The sequence below is a fragment of the Notothenia coriiceps genome, unplaced genomic scaffold (assembly GCF_000735185.1).
Source record: "Notothenia coriiceps isolate Sejong01 unplaced genomic scaffold, NC01 NC01_scaffold00002846, whole genome shotgun sequence".
Classification (NCBI taxonomy): domain Eukaryota; kingdom Metazoa; phylum Chordata; class Actinopteri; order Perciformes; family Nototheniidae; genus Notothenia; species Notothenia coriiceps.
In genome coordinates this window covers 217,938-237,598 of record NW_011335547.1, presented here as the reverse complement: position 1 = coordinate 237,598, position 19,661 = coordinate 217,938, and the positions used below count along the sequence as shown (strand labels likewise).

At 42.4% G+C, this 19,661-nt stretch overlaps 1 protein-coding gene across 5 annotated transcripts in view; it reads right to left on the bottom strand.

Annotated features, from left to right (window-relative positions):
* sema4d (sema domain, immunoglobulin domain (Ig), transmembrane domain (TM) and short cytoplasmic domain, (semaphorin) 4D) overlaps nt 1-19,661 on the bottom strand; it is a 39,566-nt gene that overhangs the window by 17,962 nt on the left and 1,943 nt on the right. For 2 of the 5 annotated variants that reach the window (XM_010766002.1, XM_010765999.1), the window contains exon 2: nt 13,375-13,493. In XM_010766002.1, coding sequence (XP_010764304.1) covers nt 13,375-13,412 — 38 coding nt within the window. In that variant the 5' untranslated portion in view covers nt 13,413-13,493. Of the gene's footprint in view, nt 1-6,566; nt 6,626-13,374; nt 13,494-16,695; nt 16,987-19,661 lie in introns of those variants that run through there. The other 3 variants (XM_010766001.1, XM_010766000.1, XM_010766003.1) reach the window with 3 other exon arrangements.

Here is a 19,661-nt window from a genome sequence, read left to right as displayed (position 1 = left end):
CTGGGGGGGTTTTCGCAAGCCGTTTGATACTTTGATACTCGCTTATTGTTTGTCCCTTTGGCACACACTGTCAGCTAAGTAAGCATGACCACAATGACTGCTGGTTTACAGAGGAGGTAAACCACAACAACACTCCCTAATAACTCATCTGTTTTTTAAATATAGCAAGGGAAAAGAGGATATTTGAACTTCTTACTCAAGGCAGAGGAGTGTCCTTGTAAAGGACAAACAGATACGAGATACAGAGTGGCATTTTCAATGAAAATAATCTTTGTTTAAAGGCCACCCAGTGTACAAGAAGGATTCGTAGCGTTGTGATAAAAATGGAGAACACCCTAAAGGAAAACTTCCCTCTGCTGGGTGCAGATAAAGTGCTGATAAAAAGTCAAATTTACAGGCGGCATGAAAACTTAACGGATGACTACAGCGAGATCTGTGCATCTGACAAATTCCCTCCACTATGCGTTATAGCAAAACGTTTCATTCCAACCACGTGTTCAGACCCATGATGCAAAGAAGAGCGATCTCTCTACATCTCTATACAAGAAACTACAGATCGGATTTATGGCGCCTTCTGAATAGTCTGTGGTGACTGCAGGAAGTGTGACTGGTAAGCATGTGCCTGGGGTTTTCTCTTCTCTCTGCTCTCTTATCTGAATGCGGTGGAAATCGGTGAAGGTTCAGACATGAAGCAAGTTGGAATAAAATCCCCCATCATCATCATCATCATCTTTTTCTTAGTAAATCTAGCAAATTATTCTCAGTGCCCACCAGCAGCTCTTCCGCTCAGTGAAACAAACAGAAAAAGTCTTGAAACAAGGCAGAACTTGTAGTAAAACATGATATGTGCTAGAGATGAATGCATTTAGGGTTGCAACAGTGCTACCAACGGGAGAAATCTGACACTGAAGATACAATTCAAAACCTAGTGTAGCCTTAAACTCCCATAACCCCCTGTGTTGACCATAAATCGGGCTTAAATGGGGATTGGCACCCCAGCTGCGTCGACGGACCAGCTTAATTCAATTGAATGGAGGATTCAAGTCGGTCTGAACACGTCCCGATAGTCATTTGATTTGTTGGGGGAAAGTACTAAATGCTGAAAAGGAAAGGGCATTTAAGGAAAAAGTTAAACTGAACTAAAGCTGTATAAACGAAAGCAGCTGTATCTGACTCAAATATCATTCAATTCCCTGATGAAATGCTAGCATGACTCGTCACATTAAACCACATCTCCATCACTTGCCATCTCATTTCCAATGCAGAGTGCAGAAGAAGAAGCTCCATATCCTGTGAGCGGAGAGTAGGGCGAGGACACAGAGGGTGATGGAGGGTGAAGTGAAGGAGTTGGACATTCAGCGCCTGCCAACAACTCCAACCCCTCACTGGCTCGCTTTTCCATGTACTCATCATCAGCATCAATGCACAGGGTTGCTCTTCTTCCTTTTGCTGCAGCGCGCCAAAGAGGCTGCTACTCATTTTGTTTTCTGCTCCATCTGAACTAAAGGGCCTGACCACGTACAAACAAACTTAAGTAATGGGAAAAAGTACTTCCTTTTGTGGAAAGAATGTCTTTTTTTTGGCAGTTCAGTATGACATTTCCATGCTGAGCTGCCCACTAAATGTTGCTCAAAGTTGTTCAGATTCCTATGAAAAAACATCTGCTGGTGTGAGGTCGCTGCTTCCCATTTCGACAGGTTTTTATTAAAAAAAGGTAGACCTCTCCCTAGGGCTGCTCGATTATGGCAAAAATCATAATCTTGATTGTTTGGGTCAATAATTGATATCACGATTATTAAAAACGATTATCCATTTACTTTGAAAACATCAATTTATTGGAGAAACATTTTTTGAACAGTATGTTTTTAACAGTTGATTACCCTGAACTTTAAGTATAATGCAACTGAAAAACCAATAATAATAAAAAAATGTATTTGAAAAAAAAAAAAAAAAGTAATAATAATAATACAAAAATAATCGTTTTATTTTGATTACGTTGTTTTCGTAATCGTTGCAAGCCATTATCGTAATTGCGATTAAAATACGATGAATTGAGCAGCCCTACCTGTCCCCATTGCAGGTCATGTATATCAACGAGAGTAGAGAACAGAAAAACCGGTGTGAAACGCAAACGCAATTTAAATGTCATTACATTTTCTAAAAAAGGTGTGATAGAATTTACTGTATTCATTTTAACCAACCGTTTCCAATAAACTGATAGCTATATCAAATGTTCTTAGTTGTATGTGGTCTATCTGAAAAGCACCACCCAGCTGTGGGATTGCTGATAACACAGCACTGACAGCTTATGCTAATGAGCTTGCTTTCTGAAGATTTTCTAATAAACTCATCATATCATATGACATAACTGGAAATAATGTAATGATCATGTGACTGTTGGTGGATATTGCTGCACATCAAATCCAGGAGCTAGATTAAACTGCATCTCTGTAGCAATCACATGCACAAACTATTTAGACTATACATAATGTTGGTTTGTTTTGCAGTAGCAAAAAAGAGAGCTTGAGTGTCTCAAAGTTCTGTGCTTTTTCCTGCAACAGCACTAAGGCTTGCTCTTATATTCTCGAGGGGTATTGTGGGGTTATTTAAAGCCGGGCCTGCATGAGAAAGTGAGTGAGCGAGAGAGCATTTACTTGAAACAAAATACTGAGACCACAGAGGATGACACACACTCACAGGGACAGATGTCTGCTCCAATGTCATTTGCAGCTCAATGTAGTTTGGCTATAGATGTGGCCGAGACTTGAGCCCGCTCACATGTTTACATGGTAATGCCAACTGCGGCCATCAAATCCCTCTTATAACATCAGACAGGGTTCGAGCCCCCATCTTAAAATACTGCCAGCTGCATCAGAGTCGTGGGTTCTGTTTTCCCCACAGGCTGATTAAGTGATTTTGACATTTCAAGTAGGCTACTCACAACAGGGGCCTCATATTTGATCAGTTTAGGCTGAGCCACTGGCATAACAACTTCATGCTATAACACTTCCATCTAATATTAAGCCTACAGTACAGCCTGTCCCTGGTGTCTGTGCCGCTGGGCAAAATCTCACTTCACTCCTACATTATAGTCTTGGTTACAATATACAGTTAAAAAATAGATTAATATCAATACAGCAGAACCAAAGACAGCTTTTTTTTTTTTTATTCAACGCATACTGATTCCTATTCAAAACGCCAAGATTACTCATAATGCAACTCAAGCAGTTATGCTAGCAGCCTCGAGCTTCTGGCCTCAAGCAGAAATGAGGGGCTGGTAACCTCACGTCTTTCTAACTCAAAACCCCCATTTCTTCCCAAACAAACCAATGCTGACTCAAGCAACTTCTGTAAGCAATATATCAGACTCCACACAGCTCCCCTTGAAAGGCTTTAAAAAAAAATAGTTTCCCCTTACTTTAAAGAATAGTCTCATCCACTCGATTTCTCAAACTGTCCAGATGAATTAAGACACAACAGTTCAACCTGCAGCTGCGGCCCATGTGTAAACCATCTGGAATCCATTCAAGATAGACATCAGCTTTCAATTGTCAAAGTGCAAAGCCACCGTGTCATGGCCACATTATGTTAGCATAAAGTCATCTGAAAGCCAGTGAGCAGCTGAGTGACCTGTTCTGCACAGCTGACTGTCATACAGACAGAAATCATCTGAAGAGCAACAGCTGATGCTGCAGTCATCGTGCGTTATCCATGGTGAGCCCACTGGATGACAGATGGGCGGAAAACATTTAAAAAGTCAGATTAAGGATTAAACAGCATGATTTACAACACTCATTAATTCACATCTGCATTTAGGGCTGAATGGTGACAAGGGGAACATGATGCTCACTTCTAATGCAGGCTGGACACGAAAACTACTTATTGAAATAAAGAAGGGAGAATTAAAACGTAGGTATCCATCAGTGTCTAAATTGAGGAAAAGAGCCTGTGTTAAGGCAACACTATACAGAGGATGTTAAATGGAAACCCTCCTCTATAATTACTACTTGTAGGGCCCCTGTTGAGCTAGCATGTCGACCTAAAGTGGCCACAGCAAAGGCAAATGAGGGGTCAGGTCCAGTAAAGGGTATATTTAGTCTGGCGATGGCAAGCTTTTTAAAAACAACACGCCCTTTCCCCGCGTCACGTGGCTCTAGAAGATCTGAAAACTTCCCTATAAACATACAGGCAAGTGAAGTACGCTAACTAGAGAAACAGGGAGTGCTGTGTGGTGTTCCCCGGCCATGTACAGAACGTGCCTTTGTAGTCTAAAATGAAAACGTAAATCTCCATGCACTCAGACTTTTATTTCAAAAAGGAGGAAAAGAGAGGAGGAGGTTGTACTATTGAAATCTGAGTAATAACAATAACAAGGAGCTTGTGCTTTTAGGATCATCTAGAGGGGCTACTAGTTTTCAGACATCAAGGTAAGCAGTTTCTTGAAGCACATTAAGGCTTTACCTCAGTTCATACAGGCCTTTCCCTTTGTCAATATAGAATTATGTCTCCGTTGCAAGATGCTAATATAACCAATAATGCGCACAATGTAGAAAATAGTTGAACAAATTACAAATGTATTCATGGAAGGTAGCAGCTCCTAAATTGGAGGAGAGCACATAGGTGATACCGCTCCAGTACAAAAACGTTTTCTGGGTAAATACTGGTACATGATATAACCTGAGGTCAGATAGAAGCCACCGCTCACAGTGAAGTCATAAGCCTTTCACTTGATGTAGTTTCCTTGAGGCTACTGCGATGCCAGCCAGACCTTGGGGCGTATAATGGTGGACTATTTTGGGAAGCTGTGAAAGCCCAGCTGAAGGTCTTGTGGTCCCCAGCTGAAGGCCTAGCGGTCCCGAGTCAGTGAATGGTAGTCACATTGGTGGTTAGTTTTTCTACCAGCTATAGCCGAGGGCAGGTGTCTTCAGCTGTGGAGAAATGTCTTGGTCTGGGTTTTCAATTAACTGACATGGAATATAAATATCGGTATATATATATATATTGGTCTTGGTCAAATTGCAAACATTTCACAGATTTTTTTATTCACTGGTTAAAGAATAAAAAGTAACTAAATAAGGTCTTTCATATGACAGTTACTAGGTTCTAACACCAGTCAGCGGACATTTAAAAGAAGATAAATATCACAACAAAAAACTGCCTCTCCTTTCTGGACTCTCTTCTCTTCTGCTTTCCACTCTGCAGAGTCTTCAACAGGCAGTGATTTCATGGTGGTAATTCTGGCCCGACAGAGACAAAAACCTCCTTTGGAGTGCTGTGTGAAAACTGGCCCGATCGCCCACAGGCTGCCACAACACTAACAGTGTGTCCCCCTGGGTTTGGCATACCGGGAGATAAAACACTAATTTCACCGTTTCTTCACAGCAAAGGGAGGAACAAGCAAGACAAAGCCCAGCCTGACACTTTTAAACACTTATCACACTGTTTTATTCGTGATCTAGCGGGGCAGATTTAGGGCACACTTCGGTCCCTGTGGTAATAAAAATGATTGAAGCAGCTAAATAAGCTAAATAAGCAAAATACATTGAAAAATATAAACCCACCATTAAATAACAGGCAGATCTTGATTTCTGGGCCACAAGTGTTGGCATCAGCTGACCTTTTGCAAAACCCCTTCCCCTAAGTTACTGTTGCTAAGTAAGAGTTTAACTTGGGGTCCTGTTAAGGTCCATTTTGAAGTAACAAAACCACTCTTATTACACTGTTACTAACTAAAGAATTCAATCCTTTCACATAGGCCTTCTTGTAACTGAAACTATTAAGTCGACATAATTACCTTATAATCTTAAAATTAGATTGCCTCCTTAGCGCCTTGCTAATCAAGGTAACAAATATAGCGCGCTGGTTAGCTCAAGATGCTAACATCGTAGACAAACACACAGTTTAAACGAACACTGCTAGTGTTTTTATGAATGTTCTATTATAACGAAAGAAACCCTGCAAGCTTTGGAGTTTAGAGCCATTTTTACACTGCTTTGGTATTTAGAAAAAAATGTAAAGCTAGACAGGCATGTCATGGCTAGTTACGGTTGCTTAGCTATGATTGGACAACCGTTCTTTGAGGGAGGTGTTAAGCAATCAGTCAATTGCAGAGCAAAGGTAGTAAAGTAGTCCGAAACCACACTAGAAGCAGGCAGCTGCACACGTGTACACACATATCTCCAACAGATATAACAAATACAGCTGTTATGAGAAATCAGTTCATTTCAAAGCTGACATAAAAGAAAAAAGGGAAAAAAACTTAAAGGGAAGGAAAACCAAATCACAGCGTAAGGGAGAACAACAAAATGATTGGTAAAAAGGAAAAGTATAAAAGGTTTTTCCCCACAAGCACCAAAGCCAAGCGGAATCAAATCAAAGGTGGATTGCCCAGGTGTGGTCAAGCAAAGGGAATACAAAAAGCAGAAAAGCCCTGGGTTTGTAACAGGGGGAGGGGGTTGGGGTTGGAGAAGCATGCAGCATTCGTGTTGAAGCATGCGGGCCCCTGAGCGGCTCAGTGTCGCTTTGCACAGCAAAAAGGGGGGATGGAGAGGAGTAGAGTTTCTGACCTGTGGCTCCTTACAAGACGCGACGCTTTTCCTCTGGAGAGAATTATAAAATCCTCAAGCTAGGGGAGGGGGGGGGGGGGGGGGGGGGAGAAGACAGAAAGATCAGACAAGACATTTATGTAGTGGTGTAGTTAGATGTGTTGACCAGGTTAGACAGATATAGTGATGAAACAATGAAACACATGTTCTACAATTAAATAACATTTAGAAAGACACACAGGATTATCAGACACATACACGCAAGTGTGACAGATCATTCTGGAAAGGACAAACAATTACAGAGGCTTAAATATCTACAGACCTCTAAGCCGGTGATATCATATGATAGCATGTCAGGATACCGTGCTAACTTTTTTATAACCAAGGACAAACTAATGGTGAGAAGCCAAATGGTTATTATCTAATAGCAACAGAGAAACCTGAGGACAGACCGCTACATTAATTCCCTCTTTCACTTCTTTGTCCACAACAACCACCCTTTACGCTGTGGCAAGACAGTACACCATTGCTACTTGCCTTTAAACCGAGTTCTGATTCTAACATACATTTGTGTACCAATTAGCTATCGAGACAAATGATCTTAGGCACATCTTAAGCTCCTGGGGGCGCTGGAAAGAAAGTCAAAGGATCAAGGAAGTCATTAAGATTCATTGTCTGGAAAATCTTCAATGTCTGAACCGCATGTTGTGCCGATCCATCTGTTGGTGTTGCCATCATTAGAGCCACACAACAAGCATGGATAAAAAGATACTTAAATATTATCGATTAAGAGTTTACGCTCAAAAACGCTTCATCAACTGCTTTATTAGCCAAGTGCATCAGTGTGGTTTGATCAGCACCAACCCAAACTGTTCTATCTTCAGCCACAAGCTCACAGAGGAAGCGGATTCATAAATAGGTTTTCAGGGCATTGGACATTTTGAACAGTGTCAGCACTGGAGTTGTGCATCACTAATGAATCAACGCGAGAACAAAGACATTAGGGAATTATCTGCATTAGCAGCAACAGAGCAGTCAACTGGAAAACTATTTTTCTTTTCAGTGCATGAAAACAAGACTTTATGAGTCAAAGGCAGTCAAAAATCTCCTCACTGCCGTCGTGACAGATGGTTGGACTTCCATTCACAAGTTTCCAGTCTGTTCCCTTACACTGCTTCCCTGAGCAAAATGAAAACCTTTACAACAAGGCTGAATACATTCTCCCTGCACAAGTACACCAGCTTAATTCCCACAATGCACTACAATCCTACTCCGTTAAACATGGGCTTACATATTTACTTTGTCTTGACTATTGTATGTATTCTACAGGAACCTTTTAGCAGGGGACACATTTGTATTGTCTCTAAATCCTAAAGAAATTTGAAAATAAATATATTCAATATTTTACAACAAAGGTCTGTAATAAAGTAACATTTAAATAACAATCCCAAGCTGTCACAATGAAAGCAACAAGCAATACATTTGTTACTGGCAAAGCAACACATACTGTCCCAGAACAACGAGACACATCTTCCAGACAACTGAATTCAGGTCACCCAAATCAACCCAAATATGCGGATTCATTAGCATATGTTGGGCGGGTTAAGCTACTGTAATGCAGGCCCCCCCACCCCACCCCTGTTCTACTGTAACAAAGAATAATCAGATTATGTAAAACAGAGATGATACATACCAGACTACAAGCAAGGGCAACTGATCACATTTAGACAAGACACAAAATGGTACCGTTCATATTTATTAATCTGTACTACAGTATCCTTGGTTACAGCAGGGAATATCTATCCATAATAAAACTGCGTAATACATTTCTGCAATCAATGATAGATTCAAGCTGACTGTAATTAATAGCTTATTACCTCAGATCGGTTTAATGGATGCTATCGGTTTCCCAAAGCCTGAGGATGGTTACTCATAGATCAAGGTCAAGAGCCATGCTTGATAGTCGCAGTGTGTAGCCACTTTAAACACAATGTTTTGTTTTTCCATCGTTCTCAAGACTTTCCCATTCTCCTGACACTTCCTCACTCACAGACACAAACAAAGAGAGAAAAAACATGTATGCCAGCAAGCACAAATACACGATGCAGCGAGGACCCTGCCACTCGCTATCCTCCGACAGCATCAATGGACCGTTGGGAGAAGATGACAGTTGGATAAGATTGATGAGCTGTAGGCCAAAGGGGTTATCCCCCTCGACATCCTTAGGAAACACTCTGACTTGGTTTCCCTGGGCTCCCACAAAACCCTGTGACAGCTGATACAGACGTCTGACTATGCACCCACAAACCCCGGTGACACCAGTGACACCACGCCTTCAAGTCTCAATTCAGGACGTCCTGAGTGGTTGTCGGGCCCGGGTGAGAGTCCAGCCGAGCCCCCCAACCACGCCCTTGGTGACACAGCGGTCTGGAGAGGGCACGGAGAGGAAGTGGAGATGTCACGGTTCTGGCTGTTTTTAATTGATGAGTGGACTTGAATGAGGACCTGGCAAGCTGGCCTTCTGAAGACTCTTCGAGCCAGAACAAATGTATTAAGGTTCAACTTCAGAAAGCCAGCCTATGGTAAACATACTGACAGGAAGGGCTATTGAGCCAACCACACTGTGACACCTGATTTTCCTTTCAGCTGACAAAAGGTCCCAGCTCAAGCTTTCGTCAGCATCTTATGACCAGCACAACTCCATTGCTCTTACTAAGACCCTATGAGAAATGATATCAGGTATTTTGTAAACAATTCTTACTATCAGGTCTCCAGATTAGTTTTCCGGTTTTGTTGTGGAGAACATTTCCAATAACTTAATATCAGATAAAACATGTAGATTGTATACCGCCATGCTACTGGCTTGGTCAGGCTGTTACGGCCCATCCACACAGCGGCGTGCGTTGAAGCTTCAACGCTTCTGCCCATTCACTTTGAATGGGGTCACGTCACGCATCGCCGAACTGCATTGTGGGAGCAAAGCGTGGCTTTTCTCGCGGTGCTCGCTGCAAAAGTTGAGCAATGTTTAACTTTTGAAACTTCGACGGAAGCGTCAGCCAATCGAATCATATGCCAGTACAAGCTCTAGCCAATCAAACCGCTGCTTGTGTGTCCGGGGCGGGAGCTTCATGTGATTGGTTGTTGGTCGAGCTTCACACGCCCGCCGGCAAGCTTCAACGCACGCCGCCGTGTGGACGCTGCGTCACTGTATAGTTATGGTGCAACACATTATTAGAAACTAGAGAAAGTGAAGAAGGATTGGCTGCAATAACAACCGTTACAACAGCCGTTACTTCAACCTTAGCTGCAACCATTGCTGGAGTTTTGAAGCTGATACGGAAATGCCAGAGAAATCTGGTCAGGATATATTAGCCAATTATTCCGTTTACATACACATATTTTTGATAACAAGCCCTTTAATGTGTTCTTTAATTAATTGTGACCAAGCCATGCACCGAGTAAGACATTTTGCAGTTAAATATTACCCTTGTCAGTGCTCTCTGGGGGACAAACTATTTAATGGTGTTTTCTATTTCTAAATTACCACAGTGAGCTACAAGCAGCAGGGTTTTGGGAATGTTATGACTTAATTAGTGAGCTGACAGAGGAGAGATGACAGGAAATGAGAGGAGAGCGAGATGCAACAAACAGTAGTTCATAAAACAATGTCACCGCGCTGTTCTTTGGGCTTTCAATCATAATTCATGGTCTAATTGACAAACCTTATGATATCTTGGTTAAAGTTGACGTGCTTTAAAGGATCTTGAGATATGGTTAAACAATCCAGAACAACCACTGGTGACACATTTAGAGGTTGAACAATGAGTTTATAAAAGGCCTTGGAAATACAGAACAAAGAAAGAAATTAAACGGGCCCTATTACACTCTTTTGCACCCCTTTTCACCCTTTTGTGTGGGAGAGAGAACTTTGGGATGTTAGCCTTTGCAGACCATTTACATGCACGAAAACCTATCTCAAACACACACACACACACACACACACACACACACACACACACACACACACACACACACACACACACACACACACACACACACACACACACACACACACACACAGTGCAGCCACCCTTACTGTCCATCTATAAACATCCCAAGCCTCTGACAGTGTCACCACCACAGGTGGGGGATGGAAGAAAAATGAGAGGAGAGGAATAGAGAGCAAACAGAGAGGATATCCAAGCGTGCAAATTCATACAGTGGTTGAAAAGAGATGACAAAGACAAGAATGAGGAGAAATGAGCAGGAGGAGGATTCTCCTTATGGAAAACAAGAATGGGACCATGGCATAAAGAAACATGAGTATGGTTTGAGGGCATAATGGACACATTATTTCCTTTTCTCTGTATTCCCCCAAAAGAATAGAGGCCTCTAGTTGGAGGTGCAATCCACAGCTTACACTCAGAAATGTCTTCTAGGCAAAATAAATGATTCTAAAAGAGACATTTCCATAATACCATATTATCGCTGCGCATTAGGGCATTGTCTTTTTGTCCCACTTTCCAACATGATACAATACAGTGAACCCTGGTGCAAATCACTTTGAAAGGAGCAAAGAAAAACTGGGTGAAATTCCAGTTCATTCAAATCCTGGATGGAGGGTGCATGGACTCTGTACTTTTGCACGCAAATACAGACACACAAAGCAGTGTGTTGAAGAGGATTAACGCGGGCTTGAATTTCAACAGAAAGAATCCCTGTCTACAAGCACTACGGAGCAAATCTGGCTTTAGAAACGATCCTCATCCCAGAGCACCGTGGTACAATAGGAGGCTGAACCTAAAACCCTGCCTTTGAAACATGTTCATTTTTGAGGATGCCAGAGGACATTTGCAGCTGGATTATCAGCTCCCGAATCAAACGCAACATCTGCATGGAAAACACAGACGCTTAACTATTTCAATAAACAAGTGAAGACTGTGCAATCCTGTGTCCATATACAATTTGATTGAAAACACCAGAACATGGTACAAAGCATTCCACTTGTTCTACTGCAGGCAGGCGTGTATCTGGGAATACCGGCTGGAATGCACATATCTCCGGGAATGTCTGATATCCCGGCATGTGTAAATGTTAGCGCAGGGAGAGAGCTGAAAGTGGGCGTTTGTGTGTGTGTTCGTGTGTGTTTGGAAAGAAAATAAGTAGCTGTCTTCTTCTGCCTTTGTATGAATCTTAAGTAGTCCCACGTTGAGGGGGGCTTTGTTCGCGTCCACCATGGGGGGGGGGGTCACGTCCTCCAACTTTTCCCCTCACTTCCTTTTTTGGCGTAACATTTATCATTCTTCCACGTCAAACAATCCTTCTACAACATGGACTAGCATCAAGCGCACAATAAACTCCCGCCCCCACCCTGTTTCGCCCCTTCTTGGTTGCTCGGATACCTTTCATCCAACGGGACAGCTAGTCAACAACATCATCACTTACTTAGAAACTCCCAACCTTGCCTTCACTTTGGTCTAGCAGAGCCTTGTTAAGAAAGTACTGCCTCATCTTGTTTTCAAAATAAAGCTCCTCAAGCCATCTTTTTTTTTTCTTGTTTGCCTTTAATGTTGCATCCAAAACAGTTAAAAACTTCCAAGCCTAAATGTCTGGCTCTTCAAAACTTGTCAAGCATCCTTTGGGGAATGGCAGACATGGTGCAACCTTCTAATTTGCAAGAGAATTCCCCTTTGTGCAAATATAGCATTATCCAGTTCCACTTCACAACTAACATGCACAATATTTTAGACTGACATTAAGTTGTGCTAGTGTTCACCCTGAGGCCTGTTTCATAGAAAGAGTGACTCACCAGACTTCCCCTTTCTTCCTCAAAAGGCTAAACAGGTGCATTAGTAATAAGTGGAAAGATGCTGGACGTTGACTAAGTGCATTTAAACACTAATACACATCAACCTAATTTCATCCAACAACACTAAGGGTTGGACCACCAAGGAAATAAAACTCCATTGCATGCATACAAACCCCCCCTGCCTCTTCACTGAGTTCTACATAAGCATCCATAATCACCATGATTCCTCAAAGTATCCTGAAACAACCTGTTTCTTCTGTTGTGTTGCTAGGCTTGCCAAACTTTTTTAAACTGCCTCTTTTATTTGTGGGAACTCAAGCACATAATAGGCCTGGCCTTGTTTGGCCTCCGCCATGTTTGTGCCTATCCCTTTCAGCCGAGTGGTCTGCACCACTTATTCTGCTTATTATTAAAGCTGACGGCAGATTATTTTGCTTACTGCACCCAAATTCTCCATCCTCTATATAGATCAAATCCAGCAAACCCTGGGCCGAGAGACAAAGGTTTAAGTTCACAAAAGAGACAAAAAGAGAAAGGAGATAGGGAGCATAGAGAGCAGGTCCAATGTGAAAAGAGGGAAGAGGGAACCGTGAAAAAGGAAAAAGGGGACGAACACAGAGAAGACGCAAAAGGAAGAGATAAAACAGTGAAAGCTCAAAACACTTTAAATGACTGGGTTTTGTCAGGGAAATAAAGGGCAACTATAAGCAGCAGCAACATACAAGCACAGAGAATGCAAATCAGCCCCGATGCAAATGTCATACGTCTTCAGGGGCAAAACAGACTGTCTTTATACCAAACCCCCCGCAACAAAACACACTTCTCTCTGTGCTACCAGAACCCCCCCATTCTCCTCCACTTCTGTACTGAAAACACTCACACAAACACTTCCAGGAGACAATCTTGTGCACAGCGAGAGAAGCGTAATCACACGAGACAACATCATCATCTTCTTACGCACAAAAGGACCACAGAGTACAGTTTACACAAACACACTTCTGAAAAAGATAAACCACTTACTTGTCCGTCATGGCGTCGGCTAGCGAATACTGATGCATTAAAATTCCTTTTCACTGTTCTCCACACAGAAGTTAGGAATGGTTGAGGAAGAGGCCAGAGGCAAATGTCTCAACACCAGTCTACAGGAGAGGGGGGGGGGGGGGGAAGCAGAGTAAATCATTGGTTCACAACTACAGTAGGAAGACAAGATAATTTCAATAGAACAACTTTCAATCATACACAACTCACAAAATGGAGAGAACCACCAGTCAATGTTCAAGATAATGTTTTTAAACATTGGTAAATGACCTAAAGATTGTCAATTTGCTTACATATCTTCAAGCAGAAATCAGGCAATGTCTGCCATTTTTGTCCGGAAGATGAATAAAACAATCAATTAATTATAAAAATAGTTGCGTCAATCGTCTTACATTGGATTTTATTATGCAAATTGATACCTTTGATAAGATACAATTATCCAATGCGCTCTGATGAGAAACAAACACTTTATTTAAAAATTTTAAAAAGCGAATCACTTCTCATGTGATGTTAACCGCATGTCAATCAGAGACGACAAAGAGACCCCCGATCAGCCCACCGAGCAGGCCTGGACTGAAGCTAACTTTGCAGACACGCTTGACTTGCTCACAATTAGCCTAGCAAGGCCGGGTCTCTTCAACTTTCTGGGGGATACCGTTGCCATAGTTACCCAGGCAGCCAACCAGCCAGCTAGTATAAACAGAGAGCACCAAGAGACCCTCAGACAGTATGGATCGCATTAGATGGAGAATGCATTGTGTGACTGAGGAGCAATAAGAACCTGTGATCATCCAGAATCAAAACTTGCATAATAAATCATCACGAATAAAACCAATGATCTAGAGAGTGTTACAAATGCCATAAACACACCTCTGCTAATTGTCTTATTTGGTAATGCACATAAATCAGCAGCTGTTCACTGCCAGCATTCAGGTTTTTAAATGTTAATGAGGCGGTGGCGCGTCCTGGGTCCTGCTGGCTGATGAGCAACCTCCGAAACATTAGCTTATCTTCTGCTTATCTGCCTTTAACGGATTATGATAACACATTAGATTCATAGATTGGATCCGGGTATGTGTGGACATAGATTGTGACCTGCCAGATTGGGGTTTAGGTTCCATAAGCAGATAAGGGTTAGAAACAAATTCACATATAATAGAGTGCAGCAAAAAAGGAAAAGCTTTTAAATCGTGTTTTACCTCAGAAATACGTCTGTTTCAGTTAATAATCCCACCCTGATTAACCAAAGAGGACTTAATGGTTTTATGTCTGTCAGCTATAACTGAAAAAAGACAGAAGAGTGAGGGTAAACCCCGCCCAATCCTATCAGCCACAAACCCAGACAGACAGCCACCAGCCTCAGAGGCAGCCAGCGGCAGTCTGTCTGATCTCAGTTCAAGAGGCTGATGTGCCCCCTTGTCCCTGCTTCCTTTCTCCTTTTCCATATACATCACCTCTGAACTCTGAGTGTTTTCAAGACCTCTGTCTTTTCCAATGCTCACCTGTCCATTTTTGTTCCTATCGAATGGCAGCTCACTGATCTTTGTTTACGTGTCTGTCTTCAGTGCAGAACAGACATTAGCTGTACACACCCAAGTCATCTCCGGTAACCAAATAATTTCCTTTTGTCTCAGCTGGTGTGTCTACCGGAAATATTTTCAAAAGAAGAAAAACTCAGACAGTGCAGTTACCGTTTGAGACATTTGAATGAATTGTATGATTGTGAAAGGTTATCTGCCAATTCATAATGACTCTTTGTCAACTTGAGGCTTCACCAGAATGTTACGCCACTGCATTTCTCTGGAGAAGCGTCATATCCAAATGACATTTCCTGACATTACAAAATAGTTGAAATGCGCAAGAGTCCATGCTTTTGCACAATGTGGCAATCCACAGAAACACGAGAGCATGCCTGCTGTTGTGATGATGTATGAAGTGTTTTCCTACAAAGCTAGGAGTTCCTTACCCTAAGCCCAAAATTAAAACTCTTGCCTTCTCACGCAGACATTGATACATTGCCTGGATGCTGGCATTCAACACAATGCTAAATGCAGTGGACAGTAAAGAGCAGTAAAACTGTGCTGCAAGACATCTGCAGCTGGAAGTTTAAAAAAGGTCAAGTGAAAGGCATCAGATGTACTTAAAGAACTGAGCACTTTGAAGTGAAGCGATAGCACTTGAAAAGACATGCAACGGAGCTTTGATCTACCTGAGCAAAACACTCACAAACCATTAAATCCAGCATCTGTTTTCAAGTGTTTCAATGCCCAGTAAAAAGAACAACTTGTGGCATGGTAGAGGGAAATCTGAAATGTCCAAGCTGGGAGGGCCAAGTGACTCCGAACCCTGTTGAGGGAGATTTATGAACTCCTGACAACAGCCAGCCAGGAGAAGACGAACTGTTTCCACATCTAAAGCCTCCCCCACTACACATTTTATATCAGACGTTCTGCAGAGCCTGAACCTAATGCCTAGACTGTACTGATCAATTTACTTGCCAGGATGATCAAACTAAACATAAGCACAGACATGTCTGAGGTTTATTAAATCCAAATGGCTGCATCCTCAATGTTGACAAAAAGAGACAAAGGCAGCATTACTTTGGGAAATTCGATTAGAAAAATCTGTAGCGGCACAACGCTGGAAGATATGGTTTTAACTTAGTCCTTTATCACTGCATTTTTAAGACTCTACTTTTAGCCACAACATGTAATACTCCAGTTATATTAAAATAGTCTCTCTGTAGTTTGGAAATGATCGGAAGAAGGCATCAGGGAAATGGGACAGTGGAACAGTTCAAACAGAAAGACAGCAAACTAGAATTTTGGACAAGCCAGAAATCCATCCGATCGGTAATCAGGCGCTATGACTGAAACCCTAACTGCATGCCAAACGAAAACCAATCTGGCAGAAATTGGGCTCTATTCAAAGATCCGTCAGCGACAGTGTCTGGACAGATTTACTGTACATTAGAAAAAAGGAAATGTAAGGATAAAAGTGACATTATCTCCTAAAATACTAGTAGCTCATAAATTGAAGCAAAATGCAGCTGATCAAAGTAAAAGGTCTGGGTTTTCCCTCAAATAGTCCAATTCACTGCATCATGAAAACATGCCATCCATCACAACACTGAATTATTCACCTCTCAAACGCAATTTTGGTAAAAATAGCATGCGCAGTATTGGAGACTCCCTGCACTACACATAGTGAGCATAGAAACATATCTGGTTGCTATGGCAGAGGAACAAGGTGTTGACATTCTGAGACACCAGCAGTCAACACACTCACAGACGTGAATCTTACCAGAATCTGAGAGGGAAGATCCTGCAGGTTGAGAGAGAGAGAAAAACGCTGAAAGAGAGGCTTTTCCAACCCGACTCAGTCACACTGTTATTACTGGGAAAGGTTTGCATGACAGATGAAAAAAAGAAAAATAGAATATGATCATTCAGCATGAGCGGTTGGTCACCTCCTCCTTCTCTGCTCTCCGGTCATGCTCCTTCTTTCTCACACTCCCTCCTTTGCTCTCGCTCTCCCTCTCTCTCTCTATCTATCTATCTATCTCGCACGATAAACATGAAGAAAGGAGCCCGAGAGGCTGCAAAGGGTTTAGAGATAGTGTTTGGATTAAAGGACTGTTTCACTAACGCATGTCAGTGGCAGACTGTCTCTATCTGAGTGTATACCTAAAACGCCCAGGACTCTTTCCCCCTGTCACAGCAGTCAGACGCTGCCTGCCAGTGGAGAGCGACAGCACTTGACTCTGGAAAGCGTCAATGCACACAATTGCCTGGGAGGGGGAGGGGGTATTTGGGGGTGGCGGGTGAGGGGGATGGAAGACGAGGGGGAGGGGGCTGAGGGTTAGGGTAGAGCGTATCTGCATCTTTGGGGTTATGTTCTTTTGTGAATGAGGACTGGAGGTGCAGATGCTGCCATCTCTCAGCACTGTATAACGCCTGGAGTGATATACGCTCAATTTCGGTTTATAAGTTAAACCTATACAAATCTCATACAGTTTCAACACAAAATACACATAAGAACCCCACAAGGCATAGTTTATTCTATGGCCGTTGATTTGCCTAGCTACACCCCAAACAAATTGGCAACACACTCACAGTTCAACTGCAAAGACAGATTGCATCGTCGTGCTTAATCGTGATGTTACTTTTCTCTATGCAAACACTCTAAACAAAGCAAACAACAAGCTGATAAAAAAGGGAGTCTGATAAAAAATCTACAGACTGTCAGTTAAGTCATGCAACACCTTCTTCATGCAAAACCACTCCCTGGGGATTATAAACAAATGCTGCTGATAGCTGCACAAAGACAGAGAGCACCTTTTGCATGGAGTCCCACAGTGACAACCTCCACGGTAACAGAATGTACTGTAGCTCCCAACTCCATTCCCTTCCAGCTGCCTGCTCTCAGCCACACAATACTGGGAACCTTTTCAAAACATCAAGTGAGCATCAATAGCCCTGCACTAACGCATCAGTACGCTTCCTGCACTCTCAGCACTAGCTTTGGGTGCAGCATCTTGGGAATCTTCACATTTCCTCTTCATGTGTTCAAACTAGTACCACTGTTGCCAGATAAATAACTTCTGCAATGCTTGAACTATTGCAAACAATTAAAGCGACGTAGCCTTGCAGGGTGTGGTGGACAGTTCTTCACCTTCATTGTTACCTGACAGAAAAACAGGAAGCCAAGCTTAACATCCAGAGGTTGTCTTTGCACCAGCTGATTTGAAAAAACCATTCAATCATGAGACAATTTTGCTGAGACATCTCTGGAATGTAGCAATGCATTATGCATGGCCAGTAACACACAAGCGCGCACATAAAGCGCCTACACATGCCGCTGTCTGAAGCAGATATGAAGCCAGATGCTTCTCCCTTTGCCAATAGGAAATGATTCCAGCCTGAGGGGTGTTGGGGTACTAGGGTGTGGCAGCCAGGGGAGGTTTGTGTTTGTGTGCGTTTCAAAAAGAGGTGGGGGTTGCCCTAGATGTCTGTTTCATCGAGCCAGAACAGCACACCTCAACATCAGAGCACCAAAGACTGGCCCCTGACCTCTACCCTCTAACTCCTGCAGGACCAAAACAATGAGATGGCTGCAAGTCATACATCAAACCCAACTACCTTGTTTCCTAAAAAGCTCTTAAAAAGGACCCAACCAGTTTTTTCACTGGTTGGGTCCTTGCTGGCTGACTCCACTGCCAGCAGATTCCTGACAATTAGATTGCTAATGAGCGGGAGGGAACAATGAGGGGGTCGTGTGTGTCTGTGTCAAAGACGGCACCTTCTACAGTGACCTCCACAGCAGGAGGGAAATGCTACTGGCCAGACCATTTGCAGGTACTTCAGCCTTTTCTACCACAGTAAACTGGCTGACGACCAAACCTAGCAAAGGGGAGATGAGAAGAAAGCCTCCGAGGACTCAGGAATGGTCACCTTCAGATCCATAAAGACTTTATTCAATTACCTGACAGTCACTCACTCACTGTGGGCATGAGAAGTGACGGGATGTCTTTTAAAAGTCTCCCTTGAGGTGGTCGAATAATTGCATCAGGATCTGATGAAAAAAGAAGTATGTGTGCTTAATGTGAGCTTCTATATATTCAACACTGAAGGCGCTGCCAATTTCAATGCTACCAAGAGAGAGATTTGACATTCAGCCAGGACTTGGTCTGAATCCCAAACAAGGCATCCAAGTAAATAACCGCTGACATCCAACACAAGTGCCATTACTGCACAAAGTTCAAGTTTAACACAAAGCTCCCTTTCAGCAGCATAGTTTCCATTTCCCATCCGTTTTAAATTGATTATTGATTTTAAAAAAGCACTTAAGACGGGTTTCGTGCTTGTGTGCTTCTCCTTAACAAGCCAGAGCATTCTATGTAATTTCATTTAGCTCATGTGAATCTTGTGCTTCCAATGAATGTGGGAAAGGGACAAAGAAGAACTTAAAGATAGCTCAGTTTGTCCACTAATAGAATTTCAAACCTAGACACACACGTGTTAAAAATAGACTAATTAACTTTCCTGAAATGGGAAAACCCAGATAGGCAACATGTGTGCAAAGATTTCATCCTATAAAAAGCAGGTAAGGGAAAGTCTAAAAATCTAGAAAGAAAGAGTTTATCTGGAAGCAATGCACAACAGAGAAACATTATATTCTTACTAACCTCACACAAAATAATATACCTACATTTAACCATTTTTAAGTAAAGTAATTCCAAAACCTACAATGACAACCTCACAGCGCAA